Source organism: Centroberyx affinis, unplaced genomic scaffold (genome assembly GCF_046629955.1).
Source record: "Centroberyx affinis isolate AG114_WGS23_722 - 3 ecotype Tasmania unplaced genomic scaffold, CSIRO-AGI_Caff_v1 ptg001997l_1, whole genome shotgun sequence".
In the NCBI taxonomy this organism is placed as follows: Eukaryota; Metazoa; Chordata; class Actinopteri; order Beryciformes; family Berycidae; genus Centroberyx; species Centroberyx affinis.
In genome coordinates, this window is record NW_027280341.1 from 40,857 (window position 1) to 67,993 (window position 27,137).

The 27,137-nt window shown below is 40.1% G+C and overlaps 2 protein-coding genes across 4 annotated transcripts in view; both read right to left on the reverse strand.

Moving 5' to 3' along the window:
* LOC139653883 (sorting nexin-14-like) overlaps nucleotides 1–13,213 on the reverse strand; it is a 31,908-nt gene extending 18,695 nt beyond the window's left edge. For both annotated transcript variants that reach the window (XM_071530889.1, XM_071530888.1), the window contains exons 1-16: nucleotides 13,048–13,213; nucleotides 12,677–12,827; nucleotides 10,721–10,841; nucleotides 9,236–9,312; nucleotides 8,260–8,338; nucleotides 7,892–7,935; nucleotides 7,720–7,807; nucleotides 7,418–7,502; nucleotides 6,547–6,703; nucleotides 5,557–5,632; nucleotides 4,904–4,948; nucleotides 4,407–4,487; nucleotides 3,995–4,109; nucleotides 2,844–2,999; nucleotides 2,043–2,167; nucleotides 533–591 (exon numbers count right to left, since the gene is read on the reverse strand). In XM_071530889.1, coding sequence (XP_071386990.1) covers nucleotides 533–591; nucleotides 2,043–2,167; nucleotides 2,844–2,999; nucleotides 3,995–4,109; nucleotides 4,407–4,487; nucleotides 4,904–4,948; nucleotides 5,557–5,632; nucleotides 6,547–6,703; nucleotides 7,418–7,502; nucleotides 7,720–7,807; nucleotides 7,892–7,935; nucleotides 8,260–8,338; nucleotides 9,236–9,312; nucleotides 10,721–10,841; nucleotides 12,677–12,813 — 1,445 coding nt within the window. In that variant the 5' untranslated portion in view covers nucleotides 12,814–12,827; nucleotides 13,048–13,213. The remainder of the gene's footprint in view (nucleotides 1–532; nucleotides 592–2,042; nucleotides 2,168–2,843; nucleotides 3,000–3,994; nucleotides 4,110–4,406; nucleotides 4,488–4,903; nucleotides 4,949–5,556; nucleotides 5,633–6,546; nucleotides 6,704–7,417; nucleotides 7,503–7,719; nucleotides 7,808–7,891; nucleotides 7,936–8,259; nucleotides 8,339–9,235; nucleotides 9,313–10,720; nucleotides 10,842–12,676; nucleotides 12,828–13,047) is intronic.
* Nucleotides 13,214–14,129: 916 nt separating this feature from the next.
* LOC139653884 (heterogeneous nuclear ribonucleoprotein Q) lies at nucleotides 14,130–25,970 on the reverse strand. Of its 2 annotated transcripts, XM_071530892.1 has the most exons (11): nucleotides 25,850–25,970; nucleotides 25,014–25,173; nucleotides 23,408–23,526; nucleotides 22,544–22,765; nucleotides 22,013–22,189; nucleotides 21,452–21,587; nucleotides 21,006–21,211; nucleotides 20,190–20,339; nucleotides 19,726–19,847; nucleotides 18,681–19,062; nucleotides 14,130–16,874 (listed from the first exon to the last, which is right to left on the reverse strand). In XM_071530892.1, exons 1-11 carry the CDS (start codon nucleotides 25,850–25,852, stop codon nucleotides 16,836–16,838), a joined length of 1,716 nt encoding a protein of 571 aa, XP_071386993.1. In that variant the 5' UTR covers nucleotides 25,853–25,970; the 3' UTR covers nucleotides 14,130–16,835. The 2 variants fall into 2 exon arrangements, with proteins under 2 accessions (XP_071386993.1, XP_071386991.1); XM_071530890.1 differs by lacking the exon at nucleotides 14,130–16,874 and having other exon boundaries at nucleotides 18,339–19,062.
* Nucleotides 25,971–27,137: the final 1,167 nt, after the last annotated feature.

Here is a 27,137-nt window from a genome sequence, read left to right on the forward strand (position 1 = left end):
GTGTATTTCTTTTTCAACAGATATTATTCACTTATTTTTAACCACATTATGAAAAATAATCAGTCTGAATGAATGATAAACCTAAGTCAGTCCACGGGTTGGTACGTATAAGACCAAATTACATCAAATATTGTGTTATATGAACAAAAATAAAACTATTATTGTGGTACATTTTGGCCATATACACCTGACATATACTGTATAAATCAGTGTTGAAGCAGTGACAACAGGTAAGAAGAGCAGGTTTACTTCATCATTCAAACACTTGCTGTTGACTGTAGTAATGTAATGTGGATGTCATTTGGACTGATATCCATTAAGAATAAACTCTTTGACTCCATTTTTGTTGCACTTTCTTAGTGATGTTCATACAATTCAGTTGTTTTTTTAATCATCTTGATTTATTTTCAGCTGTTTTCATAAGCCCCTTGCGGCATCTTTATATCATCTTTTCTCTCTTGTTATGTATTCTATCATTACTGTGTGAAAAATAAACTGAAGTCATACTCAAAAACTAAAATATGTCACAAACCTGTTGATCCTTGAGTTCCTGGTTGGAGACTCCACTCCCCTCAGCAGGTGTCTAAAGTACTGAACACAAGACCAGAGGCATTGAAGTTAAATTATGTACTTATGACTGATGAAATATGGATGATTTGAAGTGCTGAACACAGAAGAATGAAACTGAAGGATATTATTAAGGCATCCTGCAGTGCTGCATATGAGAAGTTCTACACCAAAATTCTACCTGTCACTACCTGAAGTTCACTATTCAGTATCTCTAAAATACAAAGGATACTCTCCATAAAGTTGGTATTTATTTTGTCAGCCAAGGTCCTAAATTATCCTTCAAAAGTACCCTAATTTCTTTACACCTTTCCACATAATTCCACCATGACATTTTCAATTTTAGTTTTCTTTACAATGCTCAAATTTGCAGCTAATTAATGCTTATAATTCATTTTAGGGAAGCCGAATGACAACAATGTGACAAATGTCTGGTGAAGGAAATCGACTAAAATTCAACACATTGAGGTAAACCCTGTGAATAACCCTCATTATCACAGGGTGGGAGGTTGGCCTAGTAGAGACAGAGTCTGTTGTGTAACCTGAAAGTCCCAGGTTCGATACCCGGAACAGCCAATCTATCCATCAACTGCCATTTGTCCATGAGCAAAACACTGAACTCCTCCCTGCTCTCTCATTCTAAGTCACAGTGTGGAGAATCAGCTAAATAGCTAAAATGTAATTCTGTTATGTTGGTAATCATGTTCACATAGACAACAAGTACAGATTATCTACAGTCACATGGTGCATTTGTGGTTTTGCAAGCTACAGCTAACCAGCTAAAATTATTTCTAAAACACACTGTAAAAGTGAAAATATAAGCCATAATCCATACCAGACACAGTTGTAAATTGTGACCACAAGCTCCAAACTTTTGGTAGAAATGTATTTCTAATAGTATCCATACAAAACATTACAGAAGGAGGACTGTAGGAGTTTCAAGCTGAGGTGTGAGGATTCATAGTTAAGGTTAAAATTTCACAGTGTTCAAACTTTCACTCCCTTATTAAGTGGATACTGCTCAATAAGGAACAGAGATGATTTGTAGAAAATAAATTGATTGATAATTGATGTAGTTTGATAGTGTCCAGGTATAGAGGAGTGATGTAGTTTGACAATATACAGGTATAGAGGAGTGAGTGTCTCACCCTATCTAACTGACCTGAATTTGCCTCTTACTGTACATTCGGCTGTAATCAACTTCTCCCCTATTTTACACTTGCCAGGCAGAACTACTGTTCTTATAAATAAGTCACACTGAAAGAGAAACAATGAAGTGCGTAAATCTGATTGGCTGTTGACCGCTGATCACCGTTAAAAGTTCAGTCGTGACCAACTTTTCTCGTCCGACAAGCTTTTTTGAGCATCCACACATCGGCAGAGTTTCCCCGGTCGAAGTGTGAACGCACAGTTAGTGTCCAGGGTGCTGTATTGGTAGCGCTGTGGGGAAAAACTAGCCTAAAAACAGGTCTTACCTCATCGCTGTGGCAGAACATGGGGGTGAAGACTCTCTCCAGTAGAGACAGGACGTGTTCGTACGCCTCAAACAGACAGCGCATCGTCTGCAGCTTCACCACACCGGTGTACGGACCCTTGGCAACTGAGAGGGAAGACAGGTGTTTACTGGTGCTGCTGGGAAAGCTTTAACATCTTCAAAAAAAAAAAAAGGCATAAAATGGCTATTTTATTTTATTTGTTTTGTGTTTGTTTGTTTTTTTAAGCGCTTTTTGGCATGTTTTCCTTTATTCGATAGCTCACAGTAGAGAGAGACAGGAAAGTGGTACACAAAGCATTATGAATAGTACTATACTATAAATAGTTTATTACTATAAATTTAGCACCATAAACAGTTTATTATTATTACTTTCAGACTTCAGGGGTTCACAAGCTTTGAACCAATTAAAAAAAAAAATACTTCAGGCATTAAGGAACAAAAACTTTCAATTCAAGTAAAGAAATTACTGTTAGGTATATCTGATGTACAAAAAAAAATTACAATACTTTATCCATAAATTATGAAATAAAGCTCTAAATAAGAGTCTTAAACTTCAACGACTGCTGAATCTGATCCTGGAACAGGCCCAGGAGCAAATCATATATTTGGTCCTCAAACTGATTAAAGAGATTCTGATTAATGAGGTCAAGTGAAAAATGAAAAACACAGAAATTGGACGTATGAAGTTATTACTCCACAGCTGCACTATTTCAAAGCCTGTAATTGGCGAGAACAGCGCTGGCTGTGAGATAAGGATGTGTTAGCATAATTGGTCTCTTACTGTTCTTTATCTCCTCCACGATGAACGGGTCGAAGCTGATCTTGTCGATGCTCTCCTCCAGGCAGTAGGTCTCGTAGATGTGCAGCACCTCTCCGTGTAAACGCTGCAGCTCCGAGTCGCTCAGCTCTGGACTCAGGATCTTGTCGTTGAACTCCTCTAAAGGGGAAACAATGAAGAGGTTTCATATGGTCAGCACGACATGGAAACGGTGAGGTGTATTAATTTTACGGTGTGAAATGTTTGCTGTTGCACCATTTCCATTTTTGAGAGCTAAATACGTCACCTTTGCACTCCAAAAGGATTTTCAATAGTGGCATTTAAAACGGCAGTAAGCAGTGGTCATGCCTTGGTGGGTGTACACCGTATGCCTGCGTATACGCTCCGCTACATCAGTGGTTATAGGTTTAACATATTTCACTGCAAAGACTCCTGCACTTTAAACAAGTTTCCAATAATTGTAGAGCCACAGCTAATGCTCCCCCAAGTAGCTGTAGAGTGCTGCCATCTAAAAGAAGGCGACAGTAAATCGAATCAAATCGAAACCAACAAATGATGCAGTCCCCCTTTGGGCCAGCCAGTAAATAAAAGCCTTGGGGGGGAAAGGGGAGTACTGTTTTTCAACAAACTCAAACTAGTGGAATATCCAATATGGCGTACATTGACGATCCTGGAGGGTAAGGATAGATATATGGTCCAAATTTCATGTCATTTAAAGTTAAGGTGTATATGACTTCTTACTGATTTTTTTAAATTTTGACCTCTAACTGTAGCACACCCTTTGGACAAATAAGTGAAATTCTGACAGAATGCAATGGTGAGCATTTGTCAATACTTCGTCAACTCATCAATAACCCCCCTTGTCTTTTTCACTGGGCTTCAGTCTAATGTTACTAAGCCAGAGAAAGTGATTCTTTGGCTCCACCCATTGAAGTTTAACTCAACCAATCAGATTATTTCTGCGTCCAAGAAATGTTTGTGTTACTAAAACAATCTACGAGCAAATGTCAAAACAAGTGAATAGAAGGAGACTGATGGATCAGCCCTCCCACCCCTCCAATGTAATCATGGCAGATGATAAGACGACTGTCCTTATGCCTTATATCCCTCCAGTTCTTTAATAAAAGGTATGGCGGGTGGTTCTTGGTTCTTACCCACGGCGAGGCAGAACTGCAGCACGTGCACGGCGCCCTCCTGCTTCAGGAAGTTCATGAAGCGGAAGAGGAGATCCTGCTGCTCCCTGATCTCCTTCAGGTCCAACTTCAACACCTGGACAACCAGAGAGGCAGACGCTTAGTATCATGTTCAGTAAATATGGTGCAGATTTAAAGGAAATGTTTCAAGAATGCTCCACGTTGCTTATCCTGTACTAAAAAAATAGATACACACATAGATGGACAGATAGGACAACTGGTTCTGGAACTGCAGTGAACAGTGCATGAAATATTTCCCTCTCCCTTATTTTAATTCATTTTTCACAGCAGAAATATGTCAAAAGAATAGAGTAGTAAATAACGTTTGTGTGTGTGTGTGTGTGTGTGTGTGTGCGTTTCCAAGGCTACTTACAGATGGCTTCTTGTTGCTAAAATCAGCATATTTCTGTAAAAATGGAACCAGGGCAGATGGAGGCTCTGTGGCTGGCTCTGGCTGGAGAGACAATACACACAAGATTTACCAAGAGTAACGGGATTATTTAAAAAAACAAAAAAAACAATGGATAACTCCATTCATTCAGCTGAATTTAAGATATGTAACTTGTGGTGCAGCTTGACAAATTTAATTCAGTTTGTTTAATTCAACTGAAGTGTTCTGTTCCTAAAAGAGATATCCACAGTTTGGTAAAAAAGTGACACGTATTCTTGAAAACCTCAAATTAAAACCAACCATAGAGCTTTTCAATGCATAGCAGGTAAGTCTTTCGTAACCAAAATGACCGTCTATATGAACTCCAGGTAGGGATTTTTTCCACATTTGATATAAGGCGTTTTGGAAATTAACTATTCAATTATTAACAAGTAAGGTAATCATATCAGCTTCCCAGTTTAAATGTTTTTTTCACTTACTGGAGTGTCATCAACAAATATGAGCACCATGAGGTTCACAGTATCCTGAAACAGAAAGGAAGAGAGAGCATGTTATCTGTAGCACCTGAGTTAGTTGCCTTCAATCCAAACGCTGTAAAACTTTAAATTAGTGCATCAATGCCCAATCACAGACTGGGAAATCTTGACTATAATATTTTTTCATGTTATAGTTTCTGTGTAAAATCCTGCTGGCATGATTTTATCAATGTATCCTGTATCCATGTAAGCATTCCAAACAAGACTTAAAGTTTAAATAAGACTTTCTACAGAAACACACAGAATATTATTACCATAGGTTGGGTTCATAGCAGGTATTATTAAACTGTAGCATCTCAGCTTTAACGGCCAGATGAAATAATAGGCCTGTCTTCAATAATAGCCCGTCTCTAATAAATGGCTGATCATTTTGTTGAAGCAAAATAAATGTACTGGCCACCAACTGCAAATTTTACAGTATTCAAACACAGTATGACCTGCTGATTCATATCATTGTCTTCTTGTAGAACTCGTGCACACGACTAGATGTACAGTAATATTGTCCTAGAGTAGTAGAGAGCACATAAATCTTTGTTATTTCCAATGAGGCCATTTGTTAAGCAGCAAGCAGTTAAAATACACAAAAACATACTTACAGGATCAGCCATGAAGTCCATGGTTGGCAGGATGACAGACCCAGCCATCACTTCCCGCAGCAACAGAGCCAGAGATCTGAGCACAGATAACACACAACCGCCGGGTACAACTTTTAGTATCTGATCAGGACGGGAGGCACAAAAATCTGATGCTGCTCACACTGCTATCAAATCTTCAAAACCAGATATACAGGCTTGCATTGTGATCGAAATTCTATGTAGTCTGGACACAATGCAATTACAATGCAAAGAGATGAGAGGGAGAGTGGGAATATGTAAGACACAGATTTATGTAAATGAAGCCATTTTCAGGTGTGGACATAGAGGGATGAAATCTCAAAAATCATGCTGAAATGTGTAAACTGTAATCTGAGTCAGTTCTTTACTAGCACCAAGGGCAGCAGGACTGGGAGCAATTCACTTTCAATTTGATCAGTTTAAATAAATATAAATATAAACAGAAACTGCTGTTCATTTACTACTGACAGAGCGCTCTATTATTTCTTAATAGGCTGGGGATTACAATGTCCTCAGGTTATGTCTGTCAATTTTTGACATACAAAAATAAAATCATGAACATACTGTAGCTATATGTAGGTTTACTGAATGTGTATATGTAGAGAGATATGCACACTTAATATGTAGAGACATAACCATAGTCTTCTGTCTATCTTATGTCCTGCCCTTGTCTCTTTGCATTGTACATGAAATTCTGTCTGTCTGTGGTAAGTTTGTCTCCTCTACCAGACATTTTGGCAAGTGGACAACCATTACTCTGCGATCCTATTCAATTCTAAACCTTAGTTGGCTGGTAAAACAGTAAAATTGGTTGGCACATTTTGGAATTTACCAGCCACTGAGACCTTTGGACAAAAAAAAAAGTGAATTTCTTTCCCGGCGTAGATTTATCGTACTTGGAAAGTGATTAGTACTCCTGAATTTAAAATGAACTTAACCCAGTGGGTCTACAGGTTGGTTCGGTGTGCCTACCTGCAGTCTGTTGCTTTCGGAGGCATGACGAAGGTGAACAGCATCTCCGTCAGCTTCCTCAGGTAGAGCAGCTCGTCCTTGCGGCTGCGCAGGGCGATGTGCAGGTCGGGGCCGTATTCATCCAGCGCCGCCTGCTGTAAGCCCTCCAAGTTCTTCACTGGAGACAAACACACACACAGTATCAGGACCACCGGCCTCACCAGTCACTATTTTACCAGACAAGTACGTTGTAAGAATAGAGTAACTCATTCAAATGATGCTACTACAGTCAAATCTGACCAGCATTTGATGGCTTGGTGTAAATATCCCACCCTGACTACAGTACAATTGTGATACCATACATTTGATATGTCTTTCAATGTGTCTGTATCTGTCCTAATGTAAATACACAAAACAGACGCACAGCATGAGTATGGGATAATAACATGAGGACCATACACAGAGGGTTCCTACACATTTGTGGCAATCAAATCCCTTGCCTTTTCTAAGGCTAAACCTAATGACATACAGCACAATTTGCATCATCAATATTTGTCAATGTGTCAATGTTAACATGTTGTTTTTTTTGTTGTGGAGTCAATTTTAAATGTTCCAGATCTTGTTTTGGGTAGGTAAAACACACTTTATGCCATCAGGAAATGTGTCATTATTACTTTGATGTGAACTACTACTTCTGAGTAGGCCTGCTGGTAGCAAAGTCTGATGTCAAACATCTTGATCAAAGCATTTTTGGATGTGCACTGTTTTCAATTACTATTCCAGTCCTGGAAAACACAATTTCCAAATTCCCTCACCATGGGAACCTAGTATATCATTTTGAAGAGAATGTTAAGTCTTATGATATGCCTTGTTAATTGCCAGAGATGCAAACCTTTTAGTCGAGCTTTTGCGATAACTTCAATATGCTTCATGGCAGCTTTCATCACTTTGTCAGCAAATACGGTGGGGACATCAATCTGCATACAAGTTGGAGAAAATTAGTGAAGAGCACAACTCCTCCAAAAAAGGCCCATCAACAATGAACACAGGGAAGTTGGACTTGTGAGTTGATGTCTGGGTCTGCAGGCCTTTCTCAAGAAAAGTCAAGTCAAGTCAGGTTTAATTATAGAGTGTTTTTAAAGCAGAACATGCAAAAGTTTGGGGTAAAATACATCTGAGTTATTCAGCCGTCACCTTCTGAGCTCGGCGGACGAGCACCGACGCAAAGAAGCGAAAGGTCATCCTCAGCTCATCCACGCACGCCTCGTCATCTGTGATGTCCCTGCAAACCACAGGAAGAGTTAAAAAAAAAAATTTCAAAACAATACTCACTCAAATCCTTTAAAACACTTGTATTTCTCCTCACCTGTACCAGGGATACACAAAGTTCTCCAGAACCAACTCGAACACCTACAGGTCGAAGACAACAGAAAATTACAACAGGTCAAAAGAGAGAAATCTGTAAGAATCTGTAAACTTAATCGATGATAGTCATATAAATGAAGGGTTTCATCTCAAAATGTTATATACTGTATCTATTTTGGAAAGAAAAATGACCTGATGTTCATTGTTATATGTTTGAAAAAAACAAAAACAAACAGATGATTAGATAATCTAAAACTATTTTGTAAGTAAAGGGCACAAAATAGCTTATAAACTCTATAATAGTCAATCGTATGTTTTATAATCTTTCTGTCAGAATAAGTATTTAGATTTAAAAATCCATTACAGTACCTCGGCTATTGAAGCGTCCACTTTTGAGTAAACTTTCAAGTCCAACCATGGCTGATAGTTTTCAAGGAGCAGCGTTGGCCTGTAGAAAATAAAACATATGTAAGTATGACTCTTGAATGTATTCCAGCTTGCAACAATTGAAACATACATTCACCATAAGCAGCACTAAGGTGGGAAATACTGGTGAACGCTGGCCGTGAACTGGAGGTTAATTTGGAGTCTAAAAGTCATATCTGGCTGAAGTTATGGTGACATCATACCATCATTCACTGTGGCTGGTGAATGAAAAAGTTAGTTTCCTGCCCTGTGCAGCACTGCTTAACAATATCCACTAGGTGGCAAACTAGTGGGTCCACACAAAACCACAGGAACAGCCTGGCAAAACCCAGTCCTGAATTCAGACAGCAGGGACATAAACACTAATATTAAAGTTTGGTTAAAAGGGAAGAGATGCTGACTGTACCACTGACAAGTAGTGACAAGTTCACAAGAAGACAACCTGAGGTACCAAACATTGCTATATGACCTACTTGAGGAGTAACACATATAGTATTCCATTTTTGATTTATAATAATCTAAAAAGATAATCTTTGCACACCTGTATGTGCGTCAGAGGGGATAAGATAAAATCTAAATCTGTAAACTCCCGCGAACTATCTTCACTTACAAGATCTTTATTTAAAGTTTCAGTCATGTGACCTTTGTGTCTTTGAATAAAGCTCTTGTAAGAGAAGACAGTGTGCGGGAGTCTACAGATTTTGACTTAATAGTAATAAACATAAAATAGTAGTATGGCATTTTTCCTTAAATTACAAAGTGTTGTGAAATGAAAGGAACAAAGCAATCAACACGCACTGCTGGTTCCATTAAGGCCCAACAGAAATAGAACAGAAATGCATTTACATACTCCCTGTCCATCCATTATCATTACATTATGAGTTCATCCACTGGTGAATCTCCTGTGGGTTTTACATACCGGTGACGTTTGCACTTGACCTTCCCACACACCGCGCAGCTGTGGCCCAGAGGAAACAACTCCTGCTGCTCCTGCTGCTGTTGGGAGAAAAAAAACACTTTACATCAATCATCTTCATCACACCCACACTCATTGTATAGTGTGTGATACTACCACCAGCTGTATACTCAGTGGCCACTTCAGCTACACCTCGTCATTTACACAAGCAGCTCACTCCTCCCTACAGTATGTCACATATACAGTAAATAAAGCAGAGGTATAAAGCCTGCAGACAGGGTTGAGGTAAAGTTAGTTCTCAGCTAAATGTTGGAATGGGCAAGACGTTGATTTAAGTGACTTTGAACGCAATATGATGGTTGATCCCAGACACAGCAGTTCCAGCATCTCAAAAACAGCCGTAAACAGCAATGTGCAGAAAAGAGCATCTCAGGATACACAACTGCCACTGAAAAAAATCTGCAGAAACTGCATGATGCCATCGAGTCAGCATGGATCAAGATCCCTGTGGAACGTTTCAGTGCCTTATTGAATCCAGGCCTTGAAAAATTCAGGCTGTACTGAAGGCAAAAGGCCGGAACAGATAGTTTTTCTTTATGCCACCCAAAACTTAGGCTATGAAAATTTAATTTGTGCCTAGGGGCGTAGGAAGCACAGGGAACAGAGGGAACATGTTGCCTGCAATATTAAAAGAAGTCTGACAGACTTGAGTTGATATTAATTGCTAGATGACCTATACAGTGCTTTGATGTTCAACACTAGCAGGTAGACCTCGTCTGTGACCCAATGTTAAATAATAAATCTATGTGGAATTGCAAAATATATGTGATTTGGCTATTAATGTGTCAGAGTCAAACTACAATGCTATCACACTGAGGAAATCCACTGTTCACTCAATGGTGAAATTCAGTGGTGAAAAATCAACCTAATTCAATCTTATGGCGTACATTTTTAAGTTTATTGCAGGTCGCCTACAAATTCTATTTGGCCACTTAGTGATAAAATCCCAGCTATGCCGCTGATGGTAGAACACATTTTTTTTACTATGAAAGCAAATTAGAACAAGTAGAGAGAGACATGGGAGAAGGTGATGTGAGATACTTAATGAAATGTTTTCAGCCGATGAGAGAAGATTGGGAGTGACTCTGCTGTTCTGTAATCCTTTATTTATTCATCTGATAAATTTAAAAACACACATGTATGTGAATGAAAATCATCAATTTGGCGATTTTCATGTTTTTATGCTTTTGAACTGAATGTTTCTGAGGCACTTAAAAGGTAAACCAAGTTCAGTGAACCCTGGGCTCATAAACCCCAGTTAAAACCCATGACAACAGTTAAAAAATACATGATCATCAGCCCCAAAACAGACTTCTTCTCAATTCCTGGAACATTAACTTATTGAAGACAAAAGACATACCAGGCAGCTGTTACTCAATTATCTTATTTATTTACTGGTATTTTTGTATGCGGTTGCTTCTGACTTACTTTGTTCCTTGGCTTTATAGAGAAGAGGATATTTGGGAGAAGGGACTCTGGTCCAAGAGAGCAATAGAAAGTAATGATGCCGGCCAGGAAAGACCAGAAGACCATCAGAATGTGGATATACCTGTAGTGAAATCATTTCATAGTATTAAAAGTCATGTAGGTGAAATAACAAAGAAATTGAAAAATCAAAGTGTGCATATTTTGCATGTGACAGGAGAGAGGAGGGAGGGAACAGTCAGTGTTTCCTCCGTATTCAGTCAGCAGCAGTTACCACGACTGCTGGAGTAAAGGTCGAGTTAAAACACTGAGCCAAATTCCCCTATTAAAGATGAAGAAGTCTACATCTCGTGTGTAGAATAAATGTTTCTTACTATAATTTAGTATCCAAGAAGTTGGTACAAAAGAAATAAATTTTAGAACTGTACCCAGGCATATCTGAGTCAAAATACCCTCTAAAAGACTAAAAAAGTCTAGTCCTGATGTGTTTTTTTTTATTGATAACGTATTCAAAGGTTTGCTGTATAAAACAGAGATAAAGACATTTTAGCACTGCACCCTGCACCTCAAGTGTATCTGAGACCAGACAAAAAAATGTCTAATCCTAACGTGCAGAACAAAGCTTTTATGTAAATTTATAAAAAATTATTTTGTACCCTGCACTACAGGTGTATCTGGGACCAATTTTCCCAACAAAACAAGTGTGGCCCAAATATGCAGAATAGTTTCAAGTTTGATTAAAAAAAAAAATGATATTTTAGACCACGGTAAAGATAGCATGATATTTGATATTCGTTTGACATTCCAATTCAAACAGAGGATTTCACAAGACTACGTCTAGATAAAAAAAAACTACTGTACTTAGACTGGTCCAACCTGGGCTAAATTGTCAGCGAGAGCCTAAAGATTGTTTTAAACCCCTTTCCAGATTTGTGAAACTTTTTATCTATTTGTGAAAACAGAGTAAAGGCTGGTTTCACTGTTTTTTCTCCATAGACACAATAAAAGATATGGTCTAGATAAAAAACTACTGTATTTAGACTGGTCCAACCTCTGCGAAATTGTCAGTGAGAGCCTAAAGATTGTTTAAGACCCTTTTTCAGATTTGTGAAACTTTTTATCTATTTGTGAAAACAGAGTAAAGGCTGATTTCACTGTTTTTTCTCTATACACACAATAAAATATATGGTCTAGATCAGTGGTTCTCTCAAACTGTGGTATGGGTACCATCAGTGGTACGTGGAACTCTGCCAGGTGGTACGCCAGATGACTCTGGTGAAAAACCCTCTGAAACCATTACAGTCTTTATAATTTCTTAATTTGTGATTTACCAGCATAATAAAAAATTTTGAATAGACTTAAAATTCATTCATATTTTCAATTTTACTCTTTCAGTCTGCATACCACCACATACTTATGTTGGCACTGCCTACGCGAATGACACATTTTATTTTTCTCCTCAACTTAACCAGGTGAGTCCCATTGAGATGTCCATCTCTTTTGCATGCATATGCGCTCATACCGCTCATTAGTACTTGGATGGTTTGCTTTGATCAGAGGTAGTACTTGGTTCAAAAAGTTTGAGAACCACTGGTCTAGATCAAAAACTACTGTACTTAGATATATATATTTTAGCACTATAATTGTAACTTGTCCCAAACCAAGGATGAATGTGGAACCAAAGCTGGAATTAAACTCAAGCATCACAGCTACATCACACTTTTACATGATATAAACCAAGCTCGATTTGTCGTTTTAAACCTGCTTTACCTCCTCTATGCAGATAACTGCCTTTTAAAACATCAAATAAAGGTACAAATCCATAAACTAAACAGCTCTGTCCTGGTGAAGGCAGCAGCAGCAGTAGGTCAGACTCCTCCAGACATCACATGACACACACACACACACATAATCTCACATGAATCTCCATTCCAGGGAACAAGACACTTCATTATTTACCTGTTGAGCAGGACAGTGAAGGAGACCATGGACAGCAGCAGGAAGCAGAAGACTGGATACTGACGGCCGACTTCTCTCAGGGCGTCAATCTTCAGCCCCTGCTTCAGATTCTCCAAATACGTCTGAATGCCTGCCATCCTGTCAATGGGACCTGTTGACAGGAAGCCGACATGAAAACACATTTCCTAAGACAGGTTAACGCTGTAAAGGAAAGTTTTTAGTCCTGGTCACTGTAAATGATGTGTGATACGGGACAAGAGTAGGGCTAACCGTTTAAAAATACAGTTAGGACGATGCCGAAGCAAGCTAACCCGAGATACTTAAACGTTAGCTAAGTTATTTTGATGGCAGAATATAACGATACAACTTACAGCGACAAAGCTATCGACGCAGCTCTTCATATAAAAAGATTCATTTTATCCACGCGCTTAGTCTTCGGTTAAAAACCAGACTAAACCGAAATTCAAGTTACTTTCTTCACATTAAAAGTTTTTACTCCATCTTTTCCATTTTTTAAAACTCCCGACCGTCTTCCTTGACAGATGGAATGTTTTCTAATCCAACGAACGTCACGTCCGTTAGAGAGGTCCGTGGGTTTCTTGAATTCATAGCTCGGCGTGTGCCGAGTGAGCGGGGCTAGACGTGAAAAGGCGGTGCCGCGGCCTTCAAAAGTTAAGATTTTCACCCAGTGCCCCGTTTCTTACACAATTGCATTTAAGTAAATTATTTTATACGTTCCTATGACACGTCTGATGCCTCGTTATATGGTTTCTAGATGTGGGGACAAACTGTGTGATAAATCGAACGGGATTCCCCTTTAACGTTAAAGTAAAGGACCAGTCATAAATTCAAGTGTAGATAACAGACCTACATTGACAGCTGTGAGATTTAAAACAAATTACCACAACGTCAATAAAGCTGTATTGAGTGGAATAACAGCAGTACATGTGTATTTTATTTTATTATTTTTAGTAATGGTCGAATTAATAAGAGTAACCCCAAATTAGCTGTTTTATGAAATGATAAACCATACCATGTGTGGGTACTACAGGTATCTAGATCAAAATAGAAATCAGACCATCACTACATATATCATTATTTGCTGTCTAAATTGACAAAGGGTGTCTACAAGTTTCCACAAGATCAATTTTAAGAGTTTTAATGCCAGATAGAAGATTTGAGACTATTTGTTTTGCTGCAAAAATACACCTGGAAGTATAAGAAACATTAAAAACACCTCTGAAACTGTATTTAAGACTTACCGGCTATATTTATCTTTATTTAAGACCTTTTAAGGTTAATATTTAAGTTAATATGACATCTACAGACTGCGTAAAAGCTGTGTCTGCGACCCAAATCATACATATTTACAAAAAAACAATTCACTTTAAAATCAAGCACACAACCCAGATCCAAGTCAATAACTTTATTAGAAAAATAAGTTTAACTCACCTCACTGTACAGTATAAAACAATTTATTTGCAAGAATGCAAACACACTTGTTAGCCACAACAACAAAAAAAAGAAATGTTTTGACCAGTAACATCTTTTCAAATAATTGTGATGATACAGACTGAGAGGGAGTGAAAAGTACAAAAAGTTAACCAAAAAAAAAAACTGTGTTCTGGTTCTTTTTTTTTACAGTCCGAGTAGGAAAAAGGAGAACTAGCTGCAGAAACCCTTTAGAACTTGAGATGTCCAGCTGTGGCTGACATGCTAAACATGATGCAGGTTCAAGACAACTTGTCCCATGTCAATGTGACCAAAAGGCCGGGTTCCTACACATTTTCATGAGAAATCCACCCTCAGCTATTTAGTCAGTTATCTATCATCAGTTTTAGTCTCTAATTTATCTATCATCAGTTTTAGTCTCTAAATCCATTTTTAACATCCTACGTTTTGTCAATCACTTGTAAAGCACTTTGAATTACATTTGATTTGTTTGAAAAGTGCTATATAAATAAAGTTTGATTGACTGATTGATCAGTCTGTGATGTTCAACGCATTCCAGGAGTTATTTTGTGATAAAGTGCTGTAATTTACTTTTTTGGTGAACCCACTTTCCCTCAACCTGCCTCGTCTACTTCTACTTTTTTCTTTTACTCTGTAGCACTTTTGGAGATTTGCTTCTAATGAAAAGTGCATTACAAATTAAATGTATTATTATTATTTTTAACACAGAGCGGTCCAAGTTTCGAGTCCTAAAACCTAAAAGTGAGTTAGCAATTTTGAGCCATGGGTCCCCCGGCTGAAAAGTGATTACGATTTGAACGGGATTTTGGTTAAAAGCCAGAAAATAAGGTCTGGCTGTAAAGTGCTGCGGGGGAAACCCAGAGTGTCTTGCACACGCAAAATTTTAAATGGCAATAAAAATGTGCAATAATTCCCACTGGCGATGTATTACTAAAGGGCAGCAGCTTGCATCACTCTCTCCCCACTCGACTCCAGTTTTGGTGATTTCCATGATTTGTTTTTGAACTTCAGAGGGTTACAAAGTAGTTTATAGGTAAATCAAGCTTTCATACCGCAAGGCCAAATTCAAAACTCATGGGGAATAAGGAACATACAGCAAACAAAATAGGCCCGGAAATGCAAGGTACATCACCCATGTTTGTTTTTTTTAACAGTGTTTAAGTGTTTTAGGGTGGATTTTTCCTTTAAATTCTTAACTATCTTTGAAGAATTTGCTCATTAGCGTTCAGGTATTATGTATGATGTTAGTGGAAGAGCAACAAGACTGTTAACTAGACCATTTTCACTAGAGGATAATTCGTCACAACCACAAATATGTGACAGGACAGCTGACCTACAACCGCATACAATACATGAAATCTGTAGTCCTGCTTTTTGGACTTCTTCCATAGTGTTTTTGTGCAATTCCTAAACTTTTCAGGAGCTGGAAGTGATCAAACTCACTTTCTCTCTACTCTTCCAGACCTGCATAGGAACCCTATAAAAGGCAGCTTCGTTGGATGTCAGTGAGCACACATCCTTCCACTGATGGGAACAACCGCAACACAAAGTTAAGACCGTTTTCCTCGTCAAAGAAGGAAAACGCAACACAAAAATTAAGACTCGTTGCCCCATCGAGGAAGGAAAAGGAAGACTGTGGTTCCTCTGTAGAGGCGGCTGTTTCCTGGCGTTCAACATTTTACAAAAACACAAAGAACAAAAAAAGAAAAAAGAAAAGAACATGAACAGTTTTTCCTAGCTACTGTACAATCCGGCAACTACATCATCACACAGTTCATTTATAAAGACAGCAATGCTTGTTCAGGCTCATTTCAGGAGGATTAGCTAACATGCCCAGTGTGGCTGCACACCGAGTCTCACTCAACAGCTAAAATTCATCAAGTGCTCAGTCGTCGTTGCTTGTGCATATTTCTGAGGCGGGGGAGGGGGAGGGGGGGGGGGGGGGGTTTGGGGGTGGGGGGTGGGTCGAACCCTGCCTCAGTTTCCTTAAGTACAGTTTGGGACAGGGCGGGCGAGTCCTCGAAACTGAGGTAGTTAACCAACCCTTGGTAGCTCAAGTTCTCAAAAGAACCATTTTCCTGGAATGCCCGACCTGCAGCGGCGGGGCGATCTCGCCTCGACGCCGCTAACATTCTCATAAAAAAAAAAAAAAAAAAAAAAAAAAAAAACACCGATCCTATCCGAGATTATCACATCGATTATCATGTCTAGTCCGTCGTAAAGCTGCAGTTAAAGAACCCAAAACAAACAAAAAAAAACAAAAAAAACAAATAAAATAAAACACATTAGCATCAAGCTCCACTGAGCCACTCCAAACTTAGACAAAAAAAATAAAAGTGCAAAGACATTTCCAGAGGGATGCCCACCATGAACTCTTACTCAGCAAGTCTCAAAAAAAAAAATGGCATTATTGAGGAAGAAAGGGGGCGGGGCACAGAGGAGGAAGAGGTGGTGGGTGGGTGGGGGGGTGTGGGGCTTAGAAATGTATATATAAAAAAAAAAATCTTGACTCTGAAGCAAGCAAAGCTCAAGTTTTGCTCTTCTGATTATCTTCGAACGTGGCAGTTTTTTTTTTGGGAGATCTGCTCCTGTAAGGCTGGAAAACCATTGGACCACTGAGTCAGTCGACCTTACCATCCCATCCATTGGCAGCCTGCAGTGTGTGACGCCATACACTGGTCAGTCTTCATAGCGACACGTCAGGACCGGCCTCGACCCCTTTTCCCTGCTAGTCAGGTAACAAAAGGAAGCAATTAGAGAATGGAAAACAGGATCGCATTACATCTACACACACATCTACTGTTCTCTCTCTCTTTCTCGCTCTCTCACACACACACACACACACGATAAGACAAGTTACTGTCGAGGAAAAGCTGTTTAATAAAAAAAAAAAGAAATGAATTCTGCGTTAAGTTAGAAGCCAAACTTATTCAAGCATTCTCGAAAGACTTCCACGCTTAGTTAACATGCACATGGCAATGCCTTAAAGGAGGACAAGAATTACGATTGGGGTTTTAATTTAAAAAAAAAATTAAAAAACGTGGTTTGAGGGTGCAGTGGTTGGACGTGGACAAGCTTCGGGGAGGGGGGGGTGGGAGGGGCGGGGTTAAGAGCAGCCATTATTTCTATAAAAGCAAAAAAAAATTAAACAAAAAGCACTACAAGCAAAGTCATGCATGCCGGTTATTATTTCCCACCATTGCACAAGAGCACAATATTAAACTTTCCAAAGATAAACATGCAAGATTAGTATCCAGGCCTTCAACGGCTAGGTAGATCCTTCTGGGACAAGGAAAAGCTTCACTTTCAAAAAGTAATGATCAAATTGTGCTTTTTTTTTTCTCCCCCTCCCCCCAGGAGCAAAAGGGACTTGAATAACAGACTTGGAGGTGGCGGTGCGAGTTACTCTTTCCACTGCATTAACAATTAGTGAATTTAGAACACCAATTTGTGAACCATCTTATTAATCAGTATGTTTTCTGACATGAGAGGAACTCATAAGGATGAAGTATGTCACTACACATACAGAGCACTTGAGATGCCAACTAGAGAAGTAGGTGATTTGGAATTTGATGGCATGCAAGGTGACATTGTAGCATGTGGCCAACATTGGCAAACCTTTGGTCCATTTTCTTCCACAAGGAGCCTTAAATTTGAAGGCAATTTGAAGAGAGAATTTGCCGAAACATGAATTTGCAACACAATTTGAGGTTTTGTACACGTGTGCGTGTATGTTTATTAAAGCAGACAAACAGCAAAGAATACAAGCCAAAATGTAAAGCCAAAAAATAGGACTGCGGTGGTCCTTTTTTTTTCAATAACAAGACACGCATTACTTTGTGACAATACAAATTGTAGTTTCATTTGTTTTAAATACATGTTTAGGAGACATAAGCTTTGTTGCTGTTAGCTACTTAAAACATGGAAACCAGAATTTCTAAAAACATACATAAAGCTATAGCCAAATAGACAGCTCGAGCACATGATTGCAATCTAAAAAAATTTTTCAAACTTGGTTATGGAAACTCTTTAAACGACCAGCTTTTAAAAAAAATAAAATAATATAGAAATAAAAGAAAATAAAACCAGTTCGCCAGAAGCAGGTGGGAGTGTGACTACTGTTTGAGTCCAAGCGGATTATTAAAATATGTACAAAAAGATACCTTGCCAGATGTCACCAATTTTGAGGAAAAAAAAAAAGAAGCAGGCAACCGTATGTGATTTAGGGCCAATCAGATCAAGTCTCTAAATAAAGAGAAAAAAAAAAAAAAAACACGGATTTTGTTATCAAAGCCCTACTGTTCTACTTCCACTGTTGCCCAAAAGAATCCTGATAAAATTCCTGGTTGTCAGATTTGTAACCGGAATAGTTACCAGAATGATCACCACCTTGGAGCGGTTGCTGAGCAATGGGTTGAGAGCCCCAGTTCTGATTATTGGTCTGGCGACGCTTGGAATCTGGCTGGTTGTACCCATCAGCTTTGCGCTTTCCTCCTACATTTCCACCGCGGCCACCCCGCGCACCACGTACCCCTCCTCGCCCTCTCGGCTGCACGCCTCCTCTGGCGCCCCGCCCGCCTCGGCCCGGTCCGGGCCCGCCCCGCTGGGAGAAGCCGGCCCTGCCCCTGGGTGCTCCGGCGCCGCCGCGTCCTCTGGCCGGGGAGGAGCCGCCCCGGGAGCCCCTGCCGCCGCCCCGCCCCCGGCTCGGGGCCTGGAAGTCGTCGTAGCCGTAGTACGGGTCGTCGTAGCCTCCGCGGTAGTTGTGATAGTCATAGCCGTAGTAGTCGTAGTAATCCTCGTAGCCGTAGTAGTCAGGGGGGTAGGAGTAGCCGCCCCGGCCTCCGCCTCTGCCCCGGCCTCTGTTAGGAGGGGGCATGTGGGGCGGAGGGGCGTAGTAGTAATAGTCGTCATACCTGAGGAGACAACAAGGAGGCAAGACAACGTCTAAGAACTGGGAGTACAAGGTCTTCAAGAGATTCATTTTAATACAAAACATCCACCTCTGGAAAAATGTGACAACTATTCTGACAAAATGATTCAAGTAAAACTCAAGTTGGATATTATATTAGCCATTAATTAAAATGCCGTCATTTTAAAGGATGTAATCTTTAGTGGTTTTTAAATATTAAGCAATGAACATCAGATAACCCTTTGTATCACTAAAGGCAAATTTATGGTTTCTGCGGTGTGCCCGGTGTTCGCGGTGCGGAGCGTCTGTGCGGCGAGTGCGGAGCTCTGCAGGGGGTCTGTGGAGGGTCCGCACCGAGCTCCGCTCTCCTCTCAAAAAAATGAAACTCTGCGGAGGCCTCTGCAAACGCCGCGGTCAGTTCAGAGGCTATGATTGGTTAATGGTTGCTATGTTAGTTGGTTACCAGGGAAGTAAGTCTAATCAAGCCAAGTGACAGCTGACAACCAGAGATTCTGCGCTCTCCGCGAACACCGCGCTGCTACCGCGTTTACCATGAAATGCTGTGGCTCTGCGGAGAGAACGGTCTGCAGGGAACACCGGGAACACCGGGCACACCGCAGAAACCATAAATTTGCCTTTAGAAGCCCGGATCATAGACGCTTCTTACATTTGTGTTTTGGCTGCTTGTCTCTGGGCCTTGCGCTCCTTCCTCTTCTGATCCGGTGGCTTGGCGAAAACAATCTCGATGTGTTCTCCCTCTAGCTCCTTACCATTCATTTCTTCCAATGCCTGAGGAAAGCAGAAGATCATGCACATTTGCAACCACATCCACAAATTCCTTTTCATTAAACCATTACAAACAACTTGAATTAATAATCAGAAAAGGTGGATTCTGCATGGCAAACTATATGTAAACCCAGACAACATGCTTAGTATGCCGAAATAAACATTTACAAATGTTATACACAAATTGTAAAGTGATATAGATGTGCTTTGTATCTGATGTCTTGGGCTGGTAAACAAGTGTGCATGACACTTAACACCTAAATAATAAAATCTCTAACACAGTTGAGTTATGATGTTATTGATCGACAACATTCACAAACATACTGGCTGCTGAAAGGCAATTACCTTGACTGCACCGTCTCTCTCGTCAAAGTGAATGAAGGCGTAGTCTTTCAGCTTCTTAACTCGCTCCAGTTTGCCAAACTGACTGAAGGTTTTCTCCAGGATTTCTTCTGTAACACCATTGGCAAGGTTTCGCACAAATAAAACCTTCACCTGCAGGGTGGGCAGTGAAAAGAGAGGTTAAATATCTCAGGTCAGTTTCACCTCCTGCAAGTTTATTTCAGGTACAATAACTTGAAGATTCCTCCTCAAGATATCAGCGCCAACACTTCCACTGTTGATACACATTTTCCATTTCGAAGGTCCACAGGAGCCTAATTTCTTGATTATATATAAAGATTCTGGTTGCAGTTTGTTGATATGATAATTATCTACATGGTACACTCCATGGTTTAACAACAACAAACACCACTATGTGAAACGACAGTCTACACCTAAACAAACTGTGTAGTCATGTATTGGGACTTCCCAGACTTCTTGTGCTATCCCTATCTTTTTCAAAGTAATCTTGTATAATCATGTAGCAATTTTAGTTTCAACAATTAATAATCAGGATATTGGCAACTCTGAAACATTCTGTTTTATCAAGAACACCACTGTAGTTGATAGTCAAAATGTTGAAGAAGGAAGCCAGAAGTTTAGTGAAATAATGTTCCTTAAACTCACAAAACATTAACCATAATCAATAATCCTATTCATGTCTAGCAATCATTTTAGTCATAATTGTGCCATTTTCACTATTTATAAGAAGGTGCCACAAATTAAACTCAGCTTGTCGTTTCAAAATAAAAGCTGTAACTCTGGACTGTTGAGGTTTACCTTGGCCATGACCTCGGGGTCGGGGTCCTCAATGGGGTCGGCCCACTCCACCGTCACCACGTTGCCCCAGACCTTCACCTTGCCGCTCATTAGCCGGCGGCGGGCCTGAGCTGCCGTTTTGTGATCTTCGTACTCCAGGAAGCAAAAGCCTCGGTTCTTCTTCTTGTCGTCCGGTTGGTGGTAGAGTATGACATCACTGAGGCCCTCTGTGTGGTTAGGATGAAAAGGAAGATGTTCGGTGAGAATTTACACACAAGAATAAACTTCATCCAGCACGATTAAAAGCAAAGTTTAAGTGCTTCACAGTCAATGAGCAGAATAACGAGGAAGCAGAAACATTTACACAAAACCAAAATCAATAAGAGTGAGTTGTGAGGAGTGTTTTCCAAGATTGCAACTGTTCCGGCTGTGACTCATCTCACACACCAGAAGAGAAGGGTGCTTACCTGTGACTTTAGCAAACTCTTCAACAATCTGCTCCTTTGTTTTACTTTTGGGAATGGAGCCAACGAATAGCCTGTTATTAGCGACGGATATGCACACCCCGATGTGCTTGCCAGGGCGAATCTCATGATTATTGCACTGTGGAAATAAATAAATAAAAAGGTTATCAAGTACGTATGAAGTAACAACACAATGGTTGAGGAAACAACAAATGCAAAGCTCAACCACCTCTAACAAGGTTTAGAGACAGAGAGTACAGTGTGACGCAACTCCAATACCTGAAAAGTCACTTCTTACAAAACAGGGTGGGAAATTATCAGATGCTAGTAAATCGCCGTCATGGCTGTTCCATTAGTTTACTCTTATTACACCATTATTTAGAGTCCTATTTTAAAAGTCTAGTTGGCTGGTAAAATGAAAGTGAGCTGGAAATTGTGGGACATACTAGCCCTGTCTGCTGCACAGAAACTAGCATCCTGACTTTCCTCCATTCTTGTTTATGGTTTTCCAACTCGGTCTATTAACATTACCAGGAAGGTGTGTGACAGCCGTGAGAAACTTACCAACTTCACGGCCTCCTGGGCAGCTTCTTTAGTGCAGAAAGTGACGAAGGCGTAGCCCCTGTTCAGGCCGCTCAGAGGGTCCATCATTAGCCTCAGGTCCCAGATAGGCCCCGCCTTCTCGAAGAGGGGGACCAGCTCGTCCTCAAACAAATCGCGAGGAATCTTCCCAACAAATATCTAGAAAACAACATCAATATTAAGAACAATAACAGAAACATCCCACCTTCTCAGAGAGGGAACAGGTTCAAAAACAAGAAATGTTTCCAAAAACCTAAATAAAATTACGATAATTTCATCAAAACAAACAACAAAATCATTCCTTTGACTTTTCTCACTTGATAAAAAGAGGGAGTGACTATGCTACAGGCTATGAACAGGCTCGAGGCGATGAACTTCAGCCATTGATCAGACAAAAGCCTAAAGGAAATACAAGAGCATAGCTAACAGCGGTCATTAGAAAACACTGAGCTCGTTTCCTATCCTGTCTGACAGTAAAGTTTGCTCTTGGTAAGCCAAAGTGAAGGACAGTACCTCTGTTCCAACAGTGGGCTGGACGCCGGAGTACACCGACTCGGGCGGGGGGCCGCCATACTTGCGCTGGCCTGTTGTTACGTCAAGTGTGTAGTTGGTTCTGTCCAGGAGTTCTTTGATTTTAGCCTCGTCTGGTCCTTTAGTGGAATCTGAAACTTTAGTCCCTTGTTTCTCCCTCTGTCTGTAAGTCTTCATTACTCCACAGAGAAAGGCACTTTTGTTCTGGAAGAGAGAAGATGAGTTTTATTTCAACGCGAGATATCCACCATTTGGGAAAAAAGTGACACCTAAACAAATAGCACAAACTGAAAACAAATGATCATCCTTTTCTGGAGGATAGTTGGTGACTAAAGTACTAGGCTGACAAATACAGGACAGGCCTACAGTGTTTAAAATGTGTAAAGTTGGCAATGTTCCTTTTGCAGAATTGAGGTGAAAAGATATTAACAGTTTTGTTCCAAAATTAGATATCCAGGATTTGAAAAACAAATGACAGATGGCAAAAAACTTAAAACAAATTCTAACACTTTTGAAAGACAGTAGGCAACTAAGTCCTCGTTTGACAAAATGAAAACACTTTTACAGATGAGATCCTCTGTGTTTCAGACAGAGAAGCCGAATGATGAATGTAAGGTAATTATGAATATATAATTGGATATATGGCATCTCAGAAGAATACTCTTCAAATTATCATCCACAATCTTCATAACACATTTACAGAGTCCAAAACATTGAATAAAGAACTTTTTTTAAACCAAAAATGTGCAGTGTTTTGAAAACTAACCCGTCAGATTCCTTCATTGACGCCAAAGCCAGGCATGTGATTAAACTATTATCAAAAAGGCAGCACCGTTGTGAACTTACTTGCACATGTGACAGATCACTTTCTTTGAACTGGACCAGGACTTGCAGCGCTCCCTCCTCGTTGAATTCTTTCAAAGCTTCAATCGCCCTTTCATCTAGGTCACTGTGCGCTACCAGGCCTGGACAGGAATACGACAAAATGTTAATGTGCGGTTCAAAAAAAAAAATGCTAGTACTAATAAGCAGGTAAAAGCAGTGAGACAGAAGACATGATGATGTGATTCATGCAGCCTTGAAGCAATCACAAAATATAAGGGAGGGAAAAAACTAATTATCAGTGCATTTGAATTTTTCAAATCCCATTCAAACTTTGCAATTCTTATTTTTGCACCACTTGACTACAAGATACCCAAGAACATAACAGCCTCCTCTACACTTTCATTAGGTAAATAACAGTCAAAGAAAAGCAACTAGTGCTTTTTTCACTCTAACCCACACTGCAATAGATCACATACAGAAACCAAGCATGTCCCTAAAGAGGCTTAGTAAGAACGAATATTGGCCTGTACCAGAAAGAGCCAGTATAAAACAGAGTGGCTGAAGGCGTGAAGCCCTGTTTATACTGAGGTTTCGCACAGCACCACCACATGCCAAGTTTCAACACAAAATAACTCCCCAGGGTTTAGGGACAGGTTGACGACATTAACTGACAAAGCTGACACTCAACTCATTTTTTTCTATCAAATATTTAAGTGTTGTAAATGAATAACGCAGCACAGCGGCACTGACGAGAACCTTTGAGACAACTGAAAATTAGCACAACACACTTCTTAAAAACTTCTTAACATCTTAAAAAAATGCTTCGGCTTAGACAAACAAAACGTACACCCACTTCGGGTCCTGTTGGACGGGTTCAATTCACCAGCCAGACAGCTGCTCTATTATCTCTGTATGCCATGATACCAGCTGGCCTCAAACTGCCTTCCTTGAACCCTATATGGCTACACCCATCTTTTCACCTATTGAATACTTGAACAGCATGACAGTACTTGGACTGGGCCTGACACAATTGGCATGTACAATAACAAAACACGTAAAATAAGGAGAGTAGTCTGTGTCACTGAGAAGAGACAGATGGTAACAGAGGGGAATGTTAGGACACCTACAGCAGAGCTGGTAGAGACTCAGTGTTTTGCCAAAGAATGCTACAACAGGGAAGATGTTTGCCAACACAGGGGCTTGAACCCAGGTCCTCTGCCTGTCTGCTTTGCCACCCTGATGCTCCAATCAATCACTTAAAATAGGCCTTCATCTACAGTATATACATCTACAAGTAGCCTATCTCCCTGATGCTTCAAAGCCACTTACAAGGCATGCAACAGTAGCATAAGATTCAATTCCAAGATCAGCAACACTATCACACAAAACATCCTTGTGACCCTAGAATGAAACATATGATACGAGGAAGCACTATTCCAAGAAATAAGAGACATCAGAGTTTATGAGACATACACTGCACTTTTTCCTTCCACAGGAGGAAATCAGATTAAGTTGAGGAGGGATGTGTGTGTTGTCAAGTAAGTCTTGAAGATCATGTTTACTATCTAAGCATGTAAAGACAGACCAGACAGTGGCAGAGCAAGAAAACTTCAAAAGCTTTACTCACCTGCTACGTAAATTTCATCTAACTTTTCAGCAACTTTCTGTGGTAAACCCGCTTCCAATAAAGTCTCGAAATGTTCCGAGTGGGTGACCTCGGCAGTCGTATCCATCGGTTCTTCTGTGCCATTCCCGTTTACATGATCTGTGGCCATGTCTCCAGACATCTGTGCAGATGAGATTAGAGCTAGAGTTAACAACAACACTTCAGTGAGAAGAGAGGGTGTGTTTACCAGCGACTCAGTGGTACGGATTGGCGCCACTGTTTAGGACTGGACACGGTTTGCTAGCTGAGTGGCTAACGTTGACGCTAAAAGCCAACTGTAAACTGTACGAACACAATTTGTCGGCGCGTTTTAACAGTTTTCACGTTTGCTATAAAGTTGATAAGTGATTACAGTTGGAGCTAACCTGGCACTGTACAAAATCCATGCCCAACGCTAGCTAGTTTCCATACACATCCACCACGCCTATAGACATAATGTTAGCTAGCTAGCTTGTGTGGATACCAGGCCCAAGTCTTCGCCCGGCGCGTGGAAGCGTTGACTTAAAACTTAACTAGTGCAACGTTAAGGAAATGCCACATGCAAATGATTTTGGCTAGCTGGCATTTCTCTTCCTGGACGTCGGCATGCCACAATTGTTTAGCCAACCTTCAATTATAAGTGGGCCTATTCTCAAAATGCCGGCTAGCCGAGCGACCTGGCTGCTACCTTGCTAACAGTGTAGCCAGCATTAGCCGGCCGCGCATACTCCCCAACATTTGTTAGCATCGCGCACTAACGGAGCAACACCAAACAGCATTATGTTGACTAATCGGTGGTCATCTCGGCGGGTACGTACCATGCGAATCTTCACTTGGGTGCACGATGCCGATTCGCCGTGTTAAAGGTGCTTCAAAGAAAGAAAAATATTCACGCCGGTGTTGGTTCGGCTGGTTTCTTTACTCCCGGGTGAAACAAAATGGCGGCTACGTAACGTCGCGAGTTCTCGGCCGCATGTAAGGGGTTTCTTGAAGAGCTCCTCACGGGCTGCTCAGTTTTCACCATGGATGTTTTACCTGAGGACTGCTGGAAAACTAAGCAGCCGCCAGGTGAAAACCTGAGCGGACGATGACAGAGACTGAAGCTGCTTTCTGCAGACTTGAGGAGCAATTTTTCTACTAATGAGGATTAAATTGACTTTTTTCAATATAGTAGACATGTCCATAACTAGCCATGTAAATATTTCGTGTAATTTTGATATTTTGACACATTTCAGAATCAGAATCAGCTTTATTGGCCAAGTATGTACACGTACAAGGAATCTGACTCCGGTTTTTCGTTGCTCTCAATGTACTTACACAGAATAAATATACAGCTAAAAACAGGACAACAAGATGAACAGAGGTAAACCTAAACATTTAACTACTATGGACAAATGTGCATAGGGAAGTACACACACACACACACACATATATATATATATATATACATATATACACACATATGTAAACAACCCTAGGACAATAGTGCAATGGTGCAGAGTGTTAAGATGCTGGAGTAAATATGGAGTTGGGTGTGACAGGTTACATTAGGCTATATACATGAGTTAGAGTTACTACACATTACATACATTATACACACATTATATACACAATCAGATATTGTACAGATGATGATGATGGGGGAGGAGGAGCAGGAGGAAATCCCTGGTCTGGGCCTCTCACTCCTGCTTTGATTTATTTACTTTTTAAAAGGCAACCATGTCTGCCTACATAAACAGTTAAACATCAATAACACTTGCTGAGCACAAACAATGAAATGTATAATAAAGAGAAAACAAGTACTGACTATAAATAGCAATATTTTTGCCAATAAAAAAGTGCCTTAGGAATAGCATGAATTTTATAGAACTGTACTATTGGGGGGCAGACTTTGGTCTGTTTCGATTTTACTGTTAGTTATTTATTTATTGTTAACTCTGGTGCCAGAGAAACATGATCAAAGATTCAAAAACACAAGTAGACTCATGGAGAAAGCTGCTGTTAAATTTTGTCAAATTAATATTGAATTAGTTTCTATTTAAAATACTAGCTTTACACCATAGACCGTAAAAAATCCCTTAGACCTGACCCCCACAACGATTAACA